The following is a 15,552-nucleotide window of genomic DNA, read 5'->3' as shown; positions in this document are numbered from 1 at the left end:
AACAGTAAAATACATGAACCGCTAAGCATATTGACTGGCGTTTCGCCTTCCAAAATAAAAAGTGTTTCAAACGGACACAAATATTGGATTCATGCCATATCTGGACTACATAATGCTAAACAAGGTCGGAATGTTATACAGTGCATTCGGAAAGTATTCAGACCTCTTAACTTTTTACACATTTTGTTACGTTATAGCCTTATTCTCAAATGGATGAAATAGTTTTCCCCCCTCATCAGTCTACACACAATACCCCATAATTGCAAAGCAAAAACAGGTTTGTAAAAAACATGTTTATAAAAAACTGAAATAACACATTTACATAAGTATTCATACCCTTTACTCAGTACTTTGTTGAAGCACCTTTGGCAGCGATTACAGCCTTGAGTCTTCTTTTGGGTATGATGCTACAAGCTTGGCACACCTGTATTTGGAGAGTTTCTCCCATTCTTCTCTGCAGATCCTCTCAAGTTCTGTCAGGTTGGATGGGGAGTGTCGCTGCACAGCTATTTTCAGGTCTCTCCAGAGATATTCAATCGTGTTCAAGTCCGGGCTCTGGCTGGGCCACTCAAGGACATTCAGAGACTTGTCCCGATGCTACTCCTGCGTTGTCTTGGCTGTGTGCTTAGGGCCGTTGACCTGTTGGAAGGTGAACCTTCGCCCCAGTCTGTCACGGTTGTCGTAAGGATCAGACCAAAACGCAGCGGGAATATGTATACTCATCTTCTTTTTATTTTGAAGAAGGAGAAACAAATAAATACGTATACAAAAAAAGAACAAAACGAAATAGTCCTGTCAGGTGCACAAACACTAAACAAGGAACAACTACCCACAAAATCCCATAGAAAACACACCCCTCTTAAATATGACCTTCAATTAGAAGCAACGAGGAGCAGCTGCTTCCAATTGAAGGTCAACCCCCTTAACTAAACATAGAACTAGACATACTAGATAAACATAGAAATATACTAACATAGAACATAGCCCAACAAACCCTGAAACACTCTAAACAAACACCCCTCTCAAAACAGAACATAGCCCAACAAACCCTGAAACACTCTAAGCAAACACACCCCTGCCACGTCCTGACCAAACTACAATAACAAATAACCCCTTTACTGGTCAGGACGTGACACAGTCTGAGGTCCTGTGCGCTCTGGAGCAAGTTTTCTTCAAGGATCTCTTTGTAATTTGCTCCTTTCATCTTTCCCTCAATCCTGACTAGTCTCCCAGTCCCTACCTCAGAAAAACATCCCCACAGCATGATGCGGCTACCAGCATTTAGGCCAAAGAGTTCAATCTTGGTTTCTCATGGTCTGAGAGTCCTTTAGGTTCCTTAAGGCAAACCAAATGGGCTGTCATGTGCCTTTTACTCTACCATGAAGGCCTGATTGGTGGAGTGCTGCAGAGATGGCTGTCCTTCTGGAAGGTTCTGCCATCTCCACAGAGGAACTCTGGAGCTCTGTCAGTGACCATCGGGTTCTTGGCCACCTCCCTCACCAAGGTCCTTCTCCCCAGATTGCTCATCTCTAGGAAAACTCACGGTGGTTTCAAACTTCTTCCATTTAAGAATTATGGAGGCCTCTGTGTTCTTGGGGACCTTCAATGGTGCAGAAATATTTTGGTACCCTTTCCCAGGTCTGTGTCGCGACACAATCCTGTCTCGCTCTATGGACAATTCCTTCAACCTCATGGCTTGTTTTTTGCTCTGACATGCACTGTCAACTGTGGGACCTTATATAGACAGGTGTGTGCCTTTCTAAATCATGTCCAATCAATTGAATTTACCACAGGTGGGCGCAATGAAGTTGTAGAAACATCTCTAGGATGATCAATGGAAACAGGATGCACCTTAGTTCAATTTCGAGTCTCATAGCAAAGAGTCTGAATACGAATGTAAATAAGGTATTTTTTTTAAATATACCAAACAATCTACAAATGTAATGCCCTGGCCATAGAGAGGGGTTTTTTGTTCTTTATTTTGGTTAGGCCAGGGTGTTACATTGGGTGGGCGTTCTATGTTAATTTTTCTGTTGGCTGGTTTCTTTGGTTTGGCCGTGTGTGGCTCCCAATCAGGCACAGCTGTAGTTTGTTGTTGCTGATTGGGAGTCACACATAAGTAGCCTGTTTTTCCTTTGGGTTTTGTGGGTGATTGTTTTCTGTTGAGAGTTTTTCCTGACAGGACTGTTTTGCTGTCGTCTTTGGTTTATTTTTGTAAAGTATTCTCTTTTTCATATTACATTTCTAAGATGAACATACATCCTCCGCTGCACCTTGGTTTCATTACTACGACAGCCGTTACAAAAAACCTGTTTTCACTTCGTCATTATGGGGTATTGTATGTAGATTGAGGAGTATTTGTATTTATTTATTCCATTTTAGAATAAGGCTGTAACGTAACAAAATGTGAAAAAAGTCAAGGGGTCTGAATTCCTTCTGAATGCACTGTATAAATTCAACAAAATACAATAATTACTTAATTTGAAACAAACAAATCGCACTGTGGCTGTATTAGTGTTGCTAATACAGGCCTTGCGGGGGTGTGTGCTACGCCAGTTACCAAGACGTTGTGAGTTCAAATTGCAAGTGAGGTTGACTCCAAAGGAGAGGTCGACCGATTAATCGGAATGGCCGATTAATTAGGGACGATTTTCAAGTTTTCATAACAATAGGTAATAGGCATTTTTGGACACCGATTATGGCTGATTATATTGCAATCCACGAGGAGACTGTGAGGCAGGCTAACCACCTGTTACGTGAGTGCAGGCAGCAAGGAGCCATGGTAAATTGCTAGCTAGCATTAAACTTATCTTGTAAAAAATAATCAATCTTAACATAATCACTAGTTAACTACACATGGTTGATGATATTACTTGTTTAACTTGCTTGTCCTACTAATCAATGCGGTTGCTGAAATTGTGTCACTTCTCTTGCGTTCAGTGTAAGTAGAGTCAGGGTATATGCAGCAGTTTGGGTCGCCTGGCTCGTTGCGAACTGTGTGAAGACCATTTCTTCCTAACAAAGACTGTAATTAATTTGCCAGAATTTTACATAATTATGACATAACATTGAAGGTTGTGCAATGTAACAGCAATATTTAGACTTAGGATTGCCACCCATTCGATAAAATATGGACCGGTTCTGTATTTCACTGAAAGAATAAACGTTTTGTTTTCGAAATGATAGTTTCCGGGTTTGACCATATTAATGACCTAAGGCTCGTATTCCTGTGTTTATTATATTATAATTAAGTCTATGATTTGATAGAGCCGTCTGACTGAGCAGTGGTAGGCAGCAGCAGACTCGTAAGCATTCATTCAAACAGCACTTTCCTCTGTTTGCCAGCAGCTTTTCGCAATGCTTGAAGCACAGCTCTGTTTATGACTTCAAGCCTATCAACTCCCGAGATTAGGCTGGCAATACTATAAGAACATCCAATAGTCAAAGGTCTATGAAATACAAATGGTATAGAGAGAAATAGTCCTATAATAACTACAACCTAAAACTTCTTAACTGGGAATATTGAAGACTCATGTTAAAAGGAACCACCAGCTTTCATATGTTCTCATGTTCTGAGCAAGGAACTTAAACGTTAGCTTTTTTACATGGCACAGATTGCACTTTCTTTTTTCTTCTCCAACACTGTGTATTTGCATTATTTAAACCAAATTGAACATGTTTCATTATTTATTTGAGACTAAATTTATTTTATTTCTGTATTAAATAAAATGTAAATAAAAGTGTTAATTTGTCACGGTTGTAGTAAGGAGGAGCGGACCAAAGTGCAGCGTGTTTGTCGTTCCACATTTTATTTACACTGTGAAACTATGTAATACATATAAATAAACTGAATGACAAAAACAACAAACCGTGATGCAGAGGTGAAACATACACTGACTCAAAGATAATCTCCCACAAACCCAGGTGGAAAAAAACCCTACTTAAGTATGATCTCCAATTAGGGACAATGAGGACCAGCTGCCTCTAATTGGAGATCAACCCAAACAAAACCCCAACATAGAAATACAAAACTAGACCCTGACAACATAGAAATAGAAAACATAGAAAAGACCCCCCCTGTCACGCCCTGACCTACTCTACCCTAGAAAATAACATCTTTCTATGGTCAGGACGTGACATCATTGTTAATTCAGTATTGTTGTAATTGTCATTATTACTATATATAAATAAACAAATCGGCCGATTAATCGGTATCGGCTTTTTATGGTCATCAAATAATCGGTATTTGTATCGGCGTTGAAAAATCTAAATCGTTCAACCTCTACTCAAATCAAATCAAATGTATTTTATATAGCCCTTCGTACATCAGCTGATATCTCAAAGTGCTGTACAGAAAGCCAGCCTAAAACCCCAAACAGCAGACAATGCATGTGAAAGAAGCACGGTGGCTAGGAAAAACTCCCTAGGAAAAACTCCCTAGAAAGGCCAAAAACCTAGGAAGAAACCTAGAGAGGAACCAGGCTATGAGGGGTATTACTCCAAAGTAATCAGAATTTTGCTGGTCTGCAAAACCCCACCCATCATTAGGATATTTCCCAGCATGCTCTATTATAGTTAGATTTTTACAATTGTTTCTGTCAATATCTGTGTTTTTGCATGTACATTGATTGACAGTGGCGTATCACAGTTTCACAGGCCCCGTGGTCTCAGCAAGGTATACTGTAGGTGTGAGCAAGGTATAGCTAATCTCATACTTTTCATTTTGCCATGAGGCTGAGAGAAAATGTTGCTGTTTCGAAGCGAATTTCCTGCAATTCTACACATATTACCATGGGGCAGAGAGAAAAATGTGCAGTTTTAAAGCTAATCTCATGCTTTTCTACATATTTTGCCATGACGCTGAGAGAAAAGACTCCCATGGGCCCCCCGGCCTGCGGGGTATGTTGATAAATAACATAAATTTTTATAAACTAATCCATTCTGTTAGTTGGACTTATTGCACCCGTTACTGAAATGGTTGTTCCAGTTTAGATGGTTTAGGTAGTCTAATTCATTCATTTTTATAACCCTGCAAGTCATTCTGAATGCACATTGTGGGAATCCACTCTGGCTGAATTCCAATATCATGTAAACATCAGTTTGCAAGCCAGCATAATGGGACTTGATGCTGGTTTTGCTTTAACTTATGCTGGTCACCAGTGTCCAAAACATAGCAAAGGCTGGTCACCAGCAAAAACACAGTGAAGGCTAGTCACCAGCAATACAGCAAATGCCAATCACCATAAAAAACACAATTTAGGCTGCCAGAAGAACCAATTAGACCATGCTGGTCAGACCAGCTTGACTAGCATCATACCAGCACTGACCACCATGAACCAGCATAAACCAGCATAGACCAGCTTGAAATTTATTCTGGTCTATGCTGTTTTTTTTCTGCAGTGATAGTTTGGCTGCGTTTAGACAGACAGCCCAATTCTGCTATTTTTTTCAGTAATTGGTATTTTGACCAATCAGATCCGCTCTGAAAAAGAGCTGACGTGAAAAGATCTGATGTGATTGGTCAAAAGACCAATTAGTGGAAAAAATATCAGAATTGGGCTGCCCATCTAAACGCAGAGTTTGTGGCCTTTCTATACCTCAATCTTCTTCTCAGTCTCAGCCACGGCCAGTGTCTGCTGGGCAGAGCGGCCTGGATGGATGGAAGACTTCAGCTTCTCCAGAACTGACCGGCCCTCTTTCTTCTCCCCCTGGCTGGCTGTGGTGGTCAAGGGCTTCACTGGGTGGGGGCTGCAGAGGAAACATCACCATCAAAGGTTCACTGCATTGGATTATGTGTACATATACATTTTCACATGAAAATCAGTACAATATGAGGCACTGGCATTGTATGTGGGAATATTCATAACAATGCTCTGGCTTGGGTTTAGAATTTTCAGTATATAATGCAGACCTCAAATCAGTTCTCTATATGATAACAAAATGTGTTTAGCATCAGGTTTCAGCAAGAGAGCGTAAAAAGAGCTCATGTTGTCTGATTTGTGTATATCACAGAGCAGGTATGCCGTATCAGTAATGACAGGCTTCAGAGTGAAGTTTCCCCTAGGTACAGATCTAGGAACAGCTTCCCCTCCCCCAATCCTAACCTTAACCATTAGTGGGGGAAATCAGCGTATAAGAGGCAACTTCACCCTACACCTAATGAGAGAGTGAAGGAAGGCACTTCCATTTTGCTTTAATTTACAGATGGTCAGAATGGCAGCACAGAGAGCTAAAGCAGTTGTTTAATCAAGGTTAGGCTGAGATTCTCATTATGATGACTTTGATTGTGGTTGTGGACTCCTTGATGTGATGGGACAGTCAGCAACACAAATGTATGACACATAAATTAACAACACAGAAGTGAGATGAGCAACATAAAAGATTAAGCAATTCACAAAACAATGCACTGTCGCAACCAATGGGTTTGCATGGGCAGGTGGTACTGGCAGGGGAGATATACTGATTAATTTAGAGAACCCCTCCTAAGGAAGCTACTTGAAAAGATTAAATCAAAGGAACCAAATCAATGTCTTTTGTTTGGAAAAATGAGAATACAGTCTAACAATATGTAGATTTTCAAGTTATGTCATCCCATTGTTGACTACAACCTGGCAACCCAGTTTGGTAACTCAAACTGGCAACCCAACCTGGTATTTGTATTTTCTCAAGAGGAGTTTGAGTGGGTACACTCTGCAGAGCTTAAGTGTGAGGAGAAGTCTCACCTGCTCTCCTGTCGGGGCAGGCTGCTAGCTGGCTGTGTCTCCTCAGGCAAAAGTGTGTGCCGTGCATCAACCAAGGGCTGGGCAGTGGTGTAGGAGGAAGAGGAGGAGAAGGAGGAAGAGGTGTAGGGGGCCACAACCAAGGTGGCACTGACTCCGGTACTGGGCCTCACGGTCGGGGGATGGTGTATGGAGGGGATGACAGGGGTGGGGGGCAGCTTAGCCTGGCCATTAGTTTCAGTTGCCAGGGAGGGGGTAGCAGAGGAGGGGTTGGAAGCACAGGGGTTGGAAGCATGCACTGTGATGCCAGGCCTTAACCTGGCACTCATGGGGCTTCTCACGTTCGGGGCTACTTTGGCGTGGAGGTCTTCAAAGCTGATCGTCCCAGCATATTTGGATGAGGAATGTTCCGTTAAGCAGTTTTCTTTTGGAATTGACTGAGTGGAACTATTTGTGTTTATTTTTTGCAAGGAAACAAATAATGTAGCTGCCTTGAGCGTTGTCTCTCTATTCGGTGACAAAGGTGAGGAAAAAGGAGATTTGGTGGGTTGATATGAGAACGGTCCTTCAATGCTCTCTGAGATTATTTGCCCAGGAGACGGTGATTGGTGAAGAGGGCTCTCACCTAATCCTTTGCCAAGGCTATTTGCACCACTGTTGCCGTGGAGCTCTCGTATCATTCCCTTGAGACTTCTGTGAGAACTAGTGCCCCTTGGTGAAGACTCATTGACAGGATTGGTTCGTATGGCCAGAGGCTGACTCACTTCCTGTTTATTGCATGCAACTTCCTGTTGCATTTCCATCTGTTGCGAAACTGGAAAAGATCTAACATGACATGAAGGGTCTAGTTTTGAACTGTCTATCTTTGATTTCGTAATGTTGCCATTTCTATCCATTGGAGATTGAGTGTATTTTAATTCTACAGTCTCTCTCTCTATGTTAAGACTGTCAGGCGTAAAAATGCTCATGCTCTTCATATTTGTTGCAGAATCTCTGCGTGATGTATTCAATTCACAACCTCCATCTTGACAATTGTCTTGACAAAGCGAGGAGACTTCTGGTAAATTCACTTTTACAACAGAGTTGACGTCTATAGTACTAGTCTTCTGAAAAATTAACATATCTTCTGCATATAGCATCATCTGCTCATGAGATAATGCTATGGGAGTATCTTGTGGAGGTTGAGGAAAAATGCCACCTAAACTTTTGAGGGTATGCACTGTCATCATGTCAGATGGAGATGGGGAAGCATCAGAAGCAGAGTCAATAAAACTAAAATCTGAGTTACTTTTGTTTTTATTAAGATCTTCTAAGGTTAGCGGAGGGGATTCATAATTGTTGTTTCTGGACTTGGTGGGTTTATCTGGGTGAATTGAGAACGAGTCCGTTGTTGGGTCTGGTGTAGTTGAAGCAATGTCTAGCGTCTCAATACCTGATTTAGAGTGTTTTGGGGAAGACTTATTCAGTAGATCGGCAACAGTCATTTCACTATTAAGAAGCATTACTGGCAGAGATAAGTCTTTGAGTTCAGAATGTGAAGTGTTCTTTACAATAGCATATTTTCTTACAGTGGGACTGGCGTCCGTCGTATCCTCTGAGGCCAACGATATTATTGAATCTGTTGCATCTGGCCATAAGTCCTGCTCAGTAAATATAATTTTATCATCTCGTAATGGTTCATAGTCAAACTTCTTGAACTCATCTTCAGACTTGAATGGAGATGGAGACTCTGGAGACATGTTGGCATAATGTTGTGAGTGTACGGTATGAAAGTCCAACAGGTCACTGCTGACAAGGTCTTTGCCTGGGCTTGGGTACAGGTGGGGACTTGGTGTGTGTCGCTTGTGCCCCCATTCTCTTGTGTGCTGTAGGGAAGCTGCGCCTGTTTGTGACAGGAGACAGGCCTCTTTCTGCACAGCCAGTTCCTGACCCCTGTGCAACCAGCTGTCAGAGGGTCTCTCGTTCACCAGAGTCCGTATTATGGGCCTCCGTGGAGGCAATGGTGGAGGCTTTTCTTCTTCTCTCATCCTCATCTCCTCAATGGGTGGAATAGTGTAACTCTCATATGGAGGAGTGCTTCTTACTTGAGCTTGCCTTGAGGTTGCTATTGAAGGGTGATTGGTAGGAGAGCCCTTTGGCGAATTCAGCCTGCTGGAGGCAAAGGCGTCAAAGGACTCATCCCATTCTCCTCCCCCACTCTCTGATATGGAGCGAGATGTAAACGGATTGGGGGGGCTAGCCGTCGCAAGTAAGGCAGGGAGGGACGTCTGCCTGGCTACAGGCCTGGGCCGGTCTCGCCATATGGCGGCCATTTCAATTTGCACGGCGGGATCGTGGGCGGGACTGGGGACGCAAGGCAAAGCTGTGGAATGACAGAGGGGTGTGATGGGGGAGCAGGTAGCAAGAGGGGAGGACCTCTGGCCCTCTTCTGCAATGAGGTCCTCAAAAAAGGGGTTACACTGCATACGCGGGAGGAAGGGGTTGAAGGGAGAGATGGGGTCAGGGGTCAGAGAGGGAGTGAAGGGGTTAGTTGGATGGGCACTGTCGGGCGAGGCATGGCCAGTGAAAGAAGCAGAGGGAGACGAGCACTGGAGGGGAATGGGGGAGCGAGGGGGGAGAGGAGGAAGGGTGTCTGATTCGCTTTCTACCTTAGGAGAAACTTCCAGCCTGTGGAGGGAAGGCACAAGCAGTCCTCTTTGTTAATTCTGTGCCAGCTGGCCCATTAAAAATATGGGTTCCATTTGTCTAATACAGAGAGAAAAAGGCAACCCAGCCAACTACTGTCTATTGTCTATTCGAGGACTATCTTGTGAATATGCCAACAAAATTTAAACAATAATGGGTTATGGAAAACAGCAACAAGAGTTTACTACAAAAAGCAAAACTGCATTTAGCAAATTACTGAAGCAAGGTGAAGAGCAAGATGTACTGAGTTTGGTATTTCAGGAATTACTGTCAGCTTAGAGACAGTAATACTGCAGAATGATCTAAAGGCAAGAACAGGTGATTAGTGTACTGCGCCAGTATTCATAAACAATCTAAGAGTAGGAGTGCTGATCTAGGACCAGTTTTGCCTTTTAGATCATAATGAATGAGGTTACATTGGGTGGGGGTCAGCACTGCTATTCCGAGACATTATGAATACTGGCCCAGATGATTAGTCCACATCTAGATCAATGTTCCACAACATACCAAACCTAAGTTCAGGTAGATCTTCTGGCATTAGTACTTGAGAACCCCAAGCAATTTTAAGAGTGAAATATACATATGCCAAAATGTCCTTTCCAACTCCAGTCACATAGACTCTTTGAGTCTTTGATTTTCTTTTGATTGGAAGTACAGTACATTTTTATACAAATGGCCTAGATGTCACCTATTATGCTGTGTTATGAGGACAGTATGAACATTAAATTATGGCCTATATGAGATTGCTGTAAAATGGTGGATGAACTTGCCACATTTCCGTTTTAAAGGAACAGGGGGCAGCATAGACACTGAAAACAAGGAAATCAAAACCTTCCAAGATGTAGATGTCTATTGTGTGCTTTCGATGGAAGGCAAAACTGTATGAAGCCCTGGAGTGTGGAGACACAGAGCTGAAATGACCCTCTACTCACCTTGGCTTGTTCTGGGAGTCACTGGAGCCAAACCAGCCTCGCAGTCTCCCCTCAGGGGGAGGAGAACCCTGGCTCAGCTCGGACTTGGCAGGTAGAGAATCGCTCCTCCCTCCGGAGAATAACGTTTTTCTGAGCTTTTTCCCTTTGTCTGCTGAGTCCACCGTGGTAGTAGAAGACAGCATCGGGGCTGCTGCCTGCACCGGCCGACCCCCCACCCGAGCACTTTGAAACTGGGAGACTGGAGGTTCAGCCTCCTTCTCCTCATCCTTCTTTACCTTGTCGAATGACCAGCGCCGGCCCTCGCCGGCGGAACCCTTGTCCTCGCTCCGCTTTGTGAGGTTCTGCAGCGAACGAGAGAGAGGGGAGCACTTCTCGAGCAGGACCAGCTTGGATGGAAGGGTGCTTGAGCCCTTGGGACCCACCGGTTCAGATCCATAGACGTGGCTTCCGTTGATGCACAGAGAGGATTGGGAGAGAGTCATACCTTGACCCTTGAGGGACTCCACAGCAGGACAGGGCCGGGGAATGGCAGTCGTGGTGATCCTACTCGCCTCGTCGCTGAAGGCTCGCTTGTGGGTCAGTATCTTTGGGGAAGACTGTGTGGTGGTAAGCACTGTTTGGAGGGGGAAAAATTATAATAATAACCTCTATTCCAAAACAATTCCTTAAAATGCATAAGCATGCCATATCCTTGAGATACAGTAAATACTTTTTCCATCTCTGGTAAACATTCTGTCAGCATATCATCTAAATAAAGTTCATGAATTACTGTGCATATTAGACATTTAGGGCAACTTTGAAAGAAAATGAAAACCTTGGACAAAAATAGAGCAAATCTTTTATCTAAAACACAGAGGAAATCCGCAGGCTTACCTTTTTTAGCTAGGTCTGTATCTCCGTGGTGGGTGTCTACTTTGACCTTGCTGCTGTAGATGGGAGAGCTGGGGGGGTCCACCAGGAGGCCTAGACCCAGAGAAGGGGGGCAGTGGCTCTCACTGTTCGTGGACGACACACTGCTTTCTGAGGCCAGCGACGAACACGACCTTGTGTCAGAAGACCTCCGCAGCTTTCCCTTACCCAGGAAAAAATCCTTCACCTTGCTCCGCTTCTCCTCGGCTACCTCTACCTCCCCGGGGTCCTCTCCCCCTCTCCCTCCGACCCCCTCCCCGAATGGCTGCCCCAGGGAACTTGACAGGGCGGCGAAGCGTCCCGGCACAATGGCCGAGGAGGACTCCACGTCGCCCCTCTTCCTCCCCGTCACGCGGTCCTTGAGTTTGCCGAAGGTAGAGCGCGGCTTGTCCTTCATGGTAAGGTCGAACATGCTGGCCGTCATGTTGTTGCGCGTAAACTGGACCGTTACCTGTATCTCGCCACGCTCCTTCTCCTTCCGGCTGGCCTTGGAGTTGAGTTTCAGCCATCTAGAGCCACAGAGAGAGAAGACTGTCAGGGGTCAAACATCCCCAGTGCTCCATACATGCGTACCTGTGACCAACATTATTTTATATAAAGGTCTATAAAAGAGTAACATGATTTAACTGACCACATTGGAGACAAACAAAACAAAAAACGCCACTGAAAGAAAATAACAAAACATTCACTGTTCTGCCTGGCAGCCAGTAGCATATTGCGTAATGTGGCAGTAGCCAATTCAAAGAGGGGAGGGTGTTACATTTTTTATTTGACCATCGTGTTTCTCCAAGTTTGATAATAAACTGATTCTTTAGCATCCGGGAACTAATTCCACATTCCTGGGGTTCCTCCCACCCACCACTCCTGTTGTCTGTGACGTGCTGAAGGGAAACCTAGGAAATCCTTTCACTGCGTCCCTTCCCTAGCCCCTTCTGAGAGGACTTGAAACCATGTATTCTGGAGCCAAAACAAAGCTGCTACTCAATTGGAGTTTCACTGCATACAGAGAGCTGGAAGAACAGTTGGCACACAATTAAAGCCAGATGTGTGGTGTTGCTTTTCTCTACTACTATACTCAGAGCTGTTAACTATGGACATTGTTTGCATATAGCAGTCTGAAGGGCAGATGTTTCACGTGCAAGAGATGTTTCAGGTACAAGTGCAAGAGAAATTCTAAACATTGAAACCCTATAATAACATACTGGATATCGTATGGGACTGACAGTGGCTAAAATGCACATGGAAAACCCTGCCCTCTTCTCAGGTGTTTTGTGTCTCCTTATTCTGTTTTCCAGGACTGACAGCACAGACACTGTTGTATTTGCCTCCTTCGGCTCCTACCCATTGACCCACCCTGTTTTCAAGAGCATGTTGCATCACAACCGATGGCGGGCACAAGACAAAAACCTCTGAGTGTACAAAACATTAAGAACACCTGCTCTTTCCATGACATACACTGACCAGGCGAAAGCTATGATCCCTTATTGATGTCACTTGTTAAATTCAATTTAATCAGTGTAGATGAAGGGAAGGAGACTGGTTAAAACCTCTTAGTGATCCCTTCATGCGCCAATCCCTTAGCGGGATCGATTTGACAACATCCAGTGAAATTGCAGAGCGCCAAATTCAAACTACAGAAATATCAATATTCAACATTCATGAAAATATAAGTGTAATACATCAAAATAAAGCTTAACTTCTTGTTTGATCCAGCCGCTGTGTCAGATTTCAAAAAGGCTTTACGGCGAAAGCAGACCATGCGATTATCTGAGGACAGCGCCCCGCATACATTCCGCCCCGCATACATTCCACTGAAAATCATTTTTCAAACAGGCAGGTGCCTGTCAGAAATAACAATATAATAAATGCCTTACCTTTGAAGATCTTCTTCTTTTTGCAATCCCAAATGTCTCAGTGACACAATGAATGGTGGTTTTGTTCAATAAATTCCTTCTTTATATCCCCAAAATGTCCATTTATTTGGCACGTTTGATTCAGAAATACACCGGTTCCAACTCGCCTAACATGACTACAAAGTATCTAATAAGTTACCTGTAAACTTGGTCCAAACATTTCAAACAACGTTCCTAATCCAACCTCAGGTATCCTAAAATGTAAATAATCGATAAAATTTAAGACGGGATAATCTGTTTCCAGTACCGAAGACAAATAACACAGAGCGCGCTCCTGTCCACCTGCACCAAAATATTAGGGACCTTCAGAGTGACACATGGAATGAATAGCACGACTTCTTCATTTCTCAAAAGAAAAACATTGACCAATTTCTAAAGACTGTTGACATCTAGTGGAAGCCATAGGAACTGCAACCAGGTTCCTAATAAATAGGGCTTCCCATAGAAAACCATTGGGAAATCCTATGACCTACATTTTTTTCCCCCCTGGATGGTTTTTCCTCTGGGTTTCGCCTACCAATTAGTTCTGTTTTACTCACAGACATTATTTTAATAGTTGTAGAATCTTTAGAGTGTTTTCTATCCAAATCTACAAATTATATGCATATCCTAGCTTCTGGGCCTGAGTAGCAAGCAGTTTACTTTGGGCACGCTTTTCATCCGGACGTCAAAATACTGCCCCCTAGCCTTAAGAAGTTTTAAAGAAGGATTTTTAAGCCTTGAGACAATTGCGACGTGTATTGTGTATGTGTGCCATTCAGAGGGTGAATGGGCAAGACAAAAGATTTAAGTGCCTTTTGAAGGGGGTATGGTAGTAGGCTAGGTGCCAGGCGCACCGGTTTGTGTCAAGAACTGCAATGCTGCTGGGGTTTTCACGCTAAACAGTTTCCTGTGTGTATTCAAGATTGGTCCACCACCCAAAGGACATCCAGCCAACTTGACACAACTGTGGGAAGCATTGGACTCAACATGTGCCAGTATTCCTGTGGGGGGGATGTACTTCAATATTAGGAAAGTGTTCTTAATGTGTTGTACACTCAGTGTGTAGTAGGGTCTAAGCTATAGCATATGCCCGAATACGAATGTTTTTTTTCATATTAGGGCAACAATTTAATAATCAAAACATATTTTTCAAGAAATCATAAAATAGTTTGACAACCCTGTTTGTAAGTGATATCAAACTCAACCGTTTATCTTTTCCAGTGATGACCATGGATGTCTCATGGTATGGTGGGCAATGTTCCCTCTAAGCTGTGCACGGGCGTGCAGTAGCCCCGAGACTCAGCACAGAAGAAAGATCAGCCCACAGAAGCACGAGATTGAATTTCACTCAACTTTCTAGAGCAGTGGTCACCAACCGGTCGATCACGATCGACTGGTCGATCTCCAAAGCATTCCTTGTTGATCGCCAAACATTTCTGTAAAAAACCCAATGATAAAGCCTTATGTCCCTACTTTTTAAAATTTGTCTCGGGCTGTTGGCGGTAGGTGCACCCGATGAGCGCCGGGTAGGCGAATTGTTGCCATTTTGAACCATTTCACGTCTGAAGGTACAAACTCTGCCTTCCTGACGGGCCCAGAGAGCAAATCAAGTGCACTATAGGCCTACCGCTGGCCAATCGGATGGCTCAGATCAGTGGAGGCTGCTGAGGGGAGGACGACTCATAATAATGGCTGGAACGGAGCAAATAGAATGGCTTCGAAACCATGGAAACCATGTGTTTGATGTATTTGATACCATTCCACTAATTACGCTCCAGCCATTACCAATTAAGGTGCCACCAACCTCCTGTGGCCTTTTGGTCAGTGTGAGTGGAAGAAAGGGAGAGAGGAGGGATGTTGAGAGGCGGACCCTCAGTTTGATGCTCTCTTCCTCCACTGAGACTGACCATCAGGTGCAGTCACCATCAGCCCAGTAAAATAAAAGTAAAAAGGAAATTATTTAAATGTATGCTCACTCAGCTGTAAGTAATACAACAATGGATCTATTACCGCTGTGATCATATAGCCTACCTCAAATGTTTAAATATAAATGGCCAGAACAACAATGCATTGGCAGGGCAATTCAAGCAAATCCAATATGCGGTGATAATGTATTGGGCCTATAGCTTACTGCACAAACATCACTGCTACAGTACTGTTTTTAATAGGTTAATCTTGCATTGGTTTAAGTTTTTGAAGTCATGTTAAAAAAAAATCTGAGCGGTAGATCTCGGCTTGCAATTTGACTCAGAAAGTAATCTTGAATCAGAAAAGGTTAGTGTCCACTGTTCTAGAGTTTTCCCTGTTAACACTATCAACATTTCCCTTTAATGTGGCAATTGTGATTGAATCAACGCAATATTGGCCACTTTCAATGCAGCATACTGAAACAAAACTAACTATGCAAGAGAT

General features: G+C 43.5%; 1 protein-coding gene across 3 annotated transcripts in view; it reads right to left on the bottom strand.

Moving 5' to 3' along the window:
- Positions 1 to 15,552, bottom strand: part of LOC115170719 (rab11 family-interacting protein 5) — a 47,306-nt gene that overhangs the window by 9,747 nt on the left and 22,007 nt on the right. For 2 of the 3 annotated variants that reach the window (XM_029726952.1, XM_029726954.1), the window contains exons 2-5: positions 11,210 to 11,754; positions 10,337 to 10,949; positions 6,723 to 9,386; positions 5,598 to 5,748 (exon numbers count right to left, since the gene is read on the bottom strand). In XM_029726952.1, the coding sequence (XP_029582812.1) occupies positions 5,598 to 5,748; positions 6,723 to 9,386; positions 10,337 to 10,949; positions 11,210 to 11,754 (3,973 nt within the window). The remainder of the gene's footprint in view (positions 1 to 5,597; positions 5,749 to 6,722; positions 9,387 to 10,336; positions 10,950 to 11,209; positions 11,755 to 15,552) is intronic. The other variant, XM_029726955.1, reaches the window with a different exon arrangement.

This window comes from Salmo trutta, chromosome 32 (genome assembly GCF_901001165.1).
Source record: "Salmo trutta chromosome 32, fSalTru1.1, whole genome shotgun sequence".
In the NCBI taxonomy this organism is placed as follows: domain Eukaryota; kingdom Metazoa; phylum Chordata; class Actinopteri; order Salmoniformes; family Salmonidae; genus Salmo; species Salmo trutta.
The sequence above is the reverse complement of the archived record's forward strand: the minus strand, read 5'-3'. Positions and strand labels throughout refer to the sequence as shown.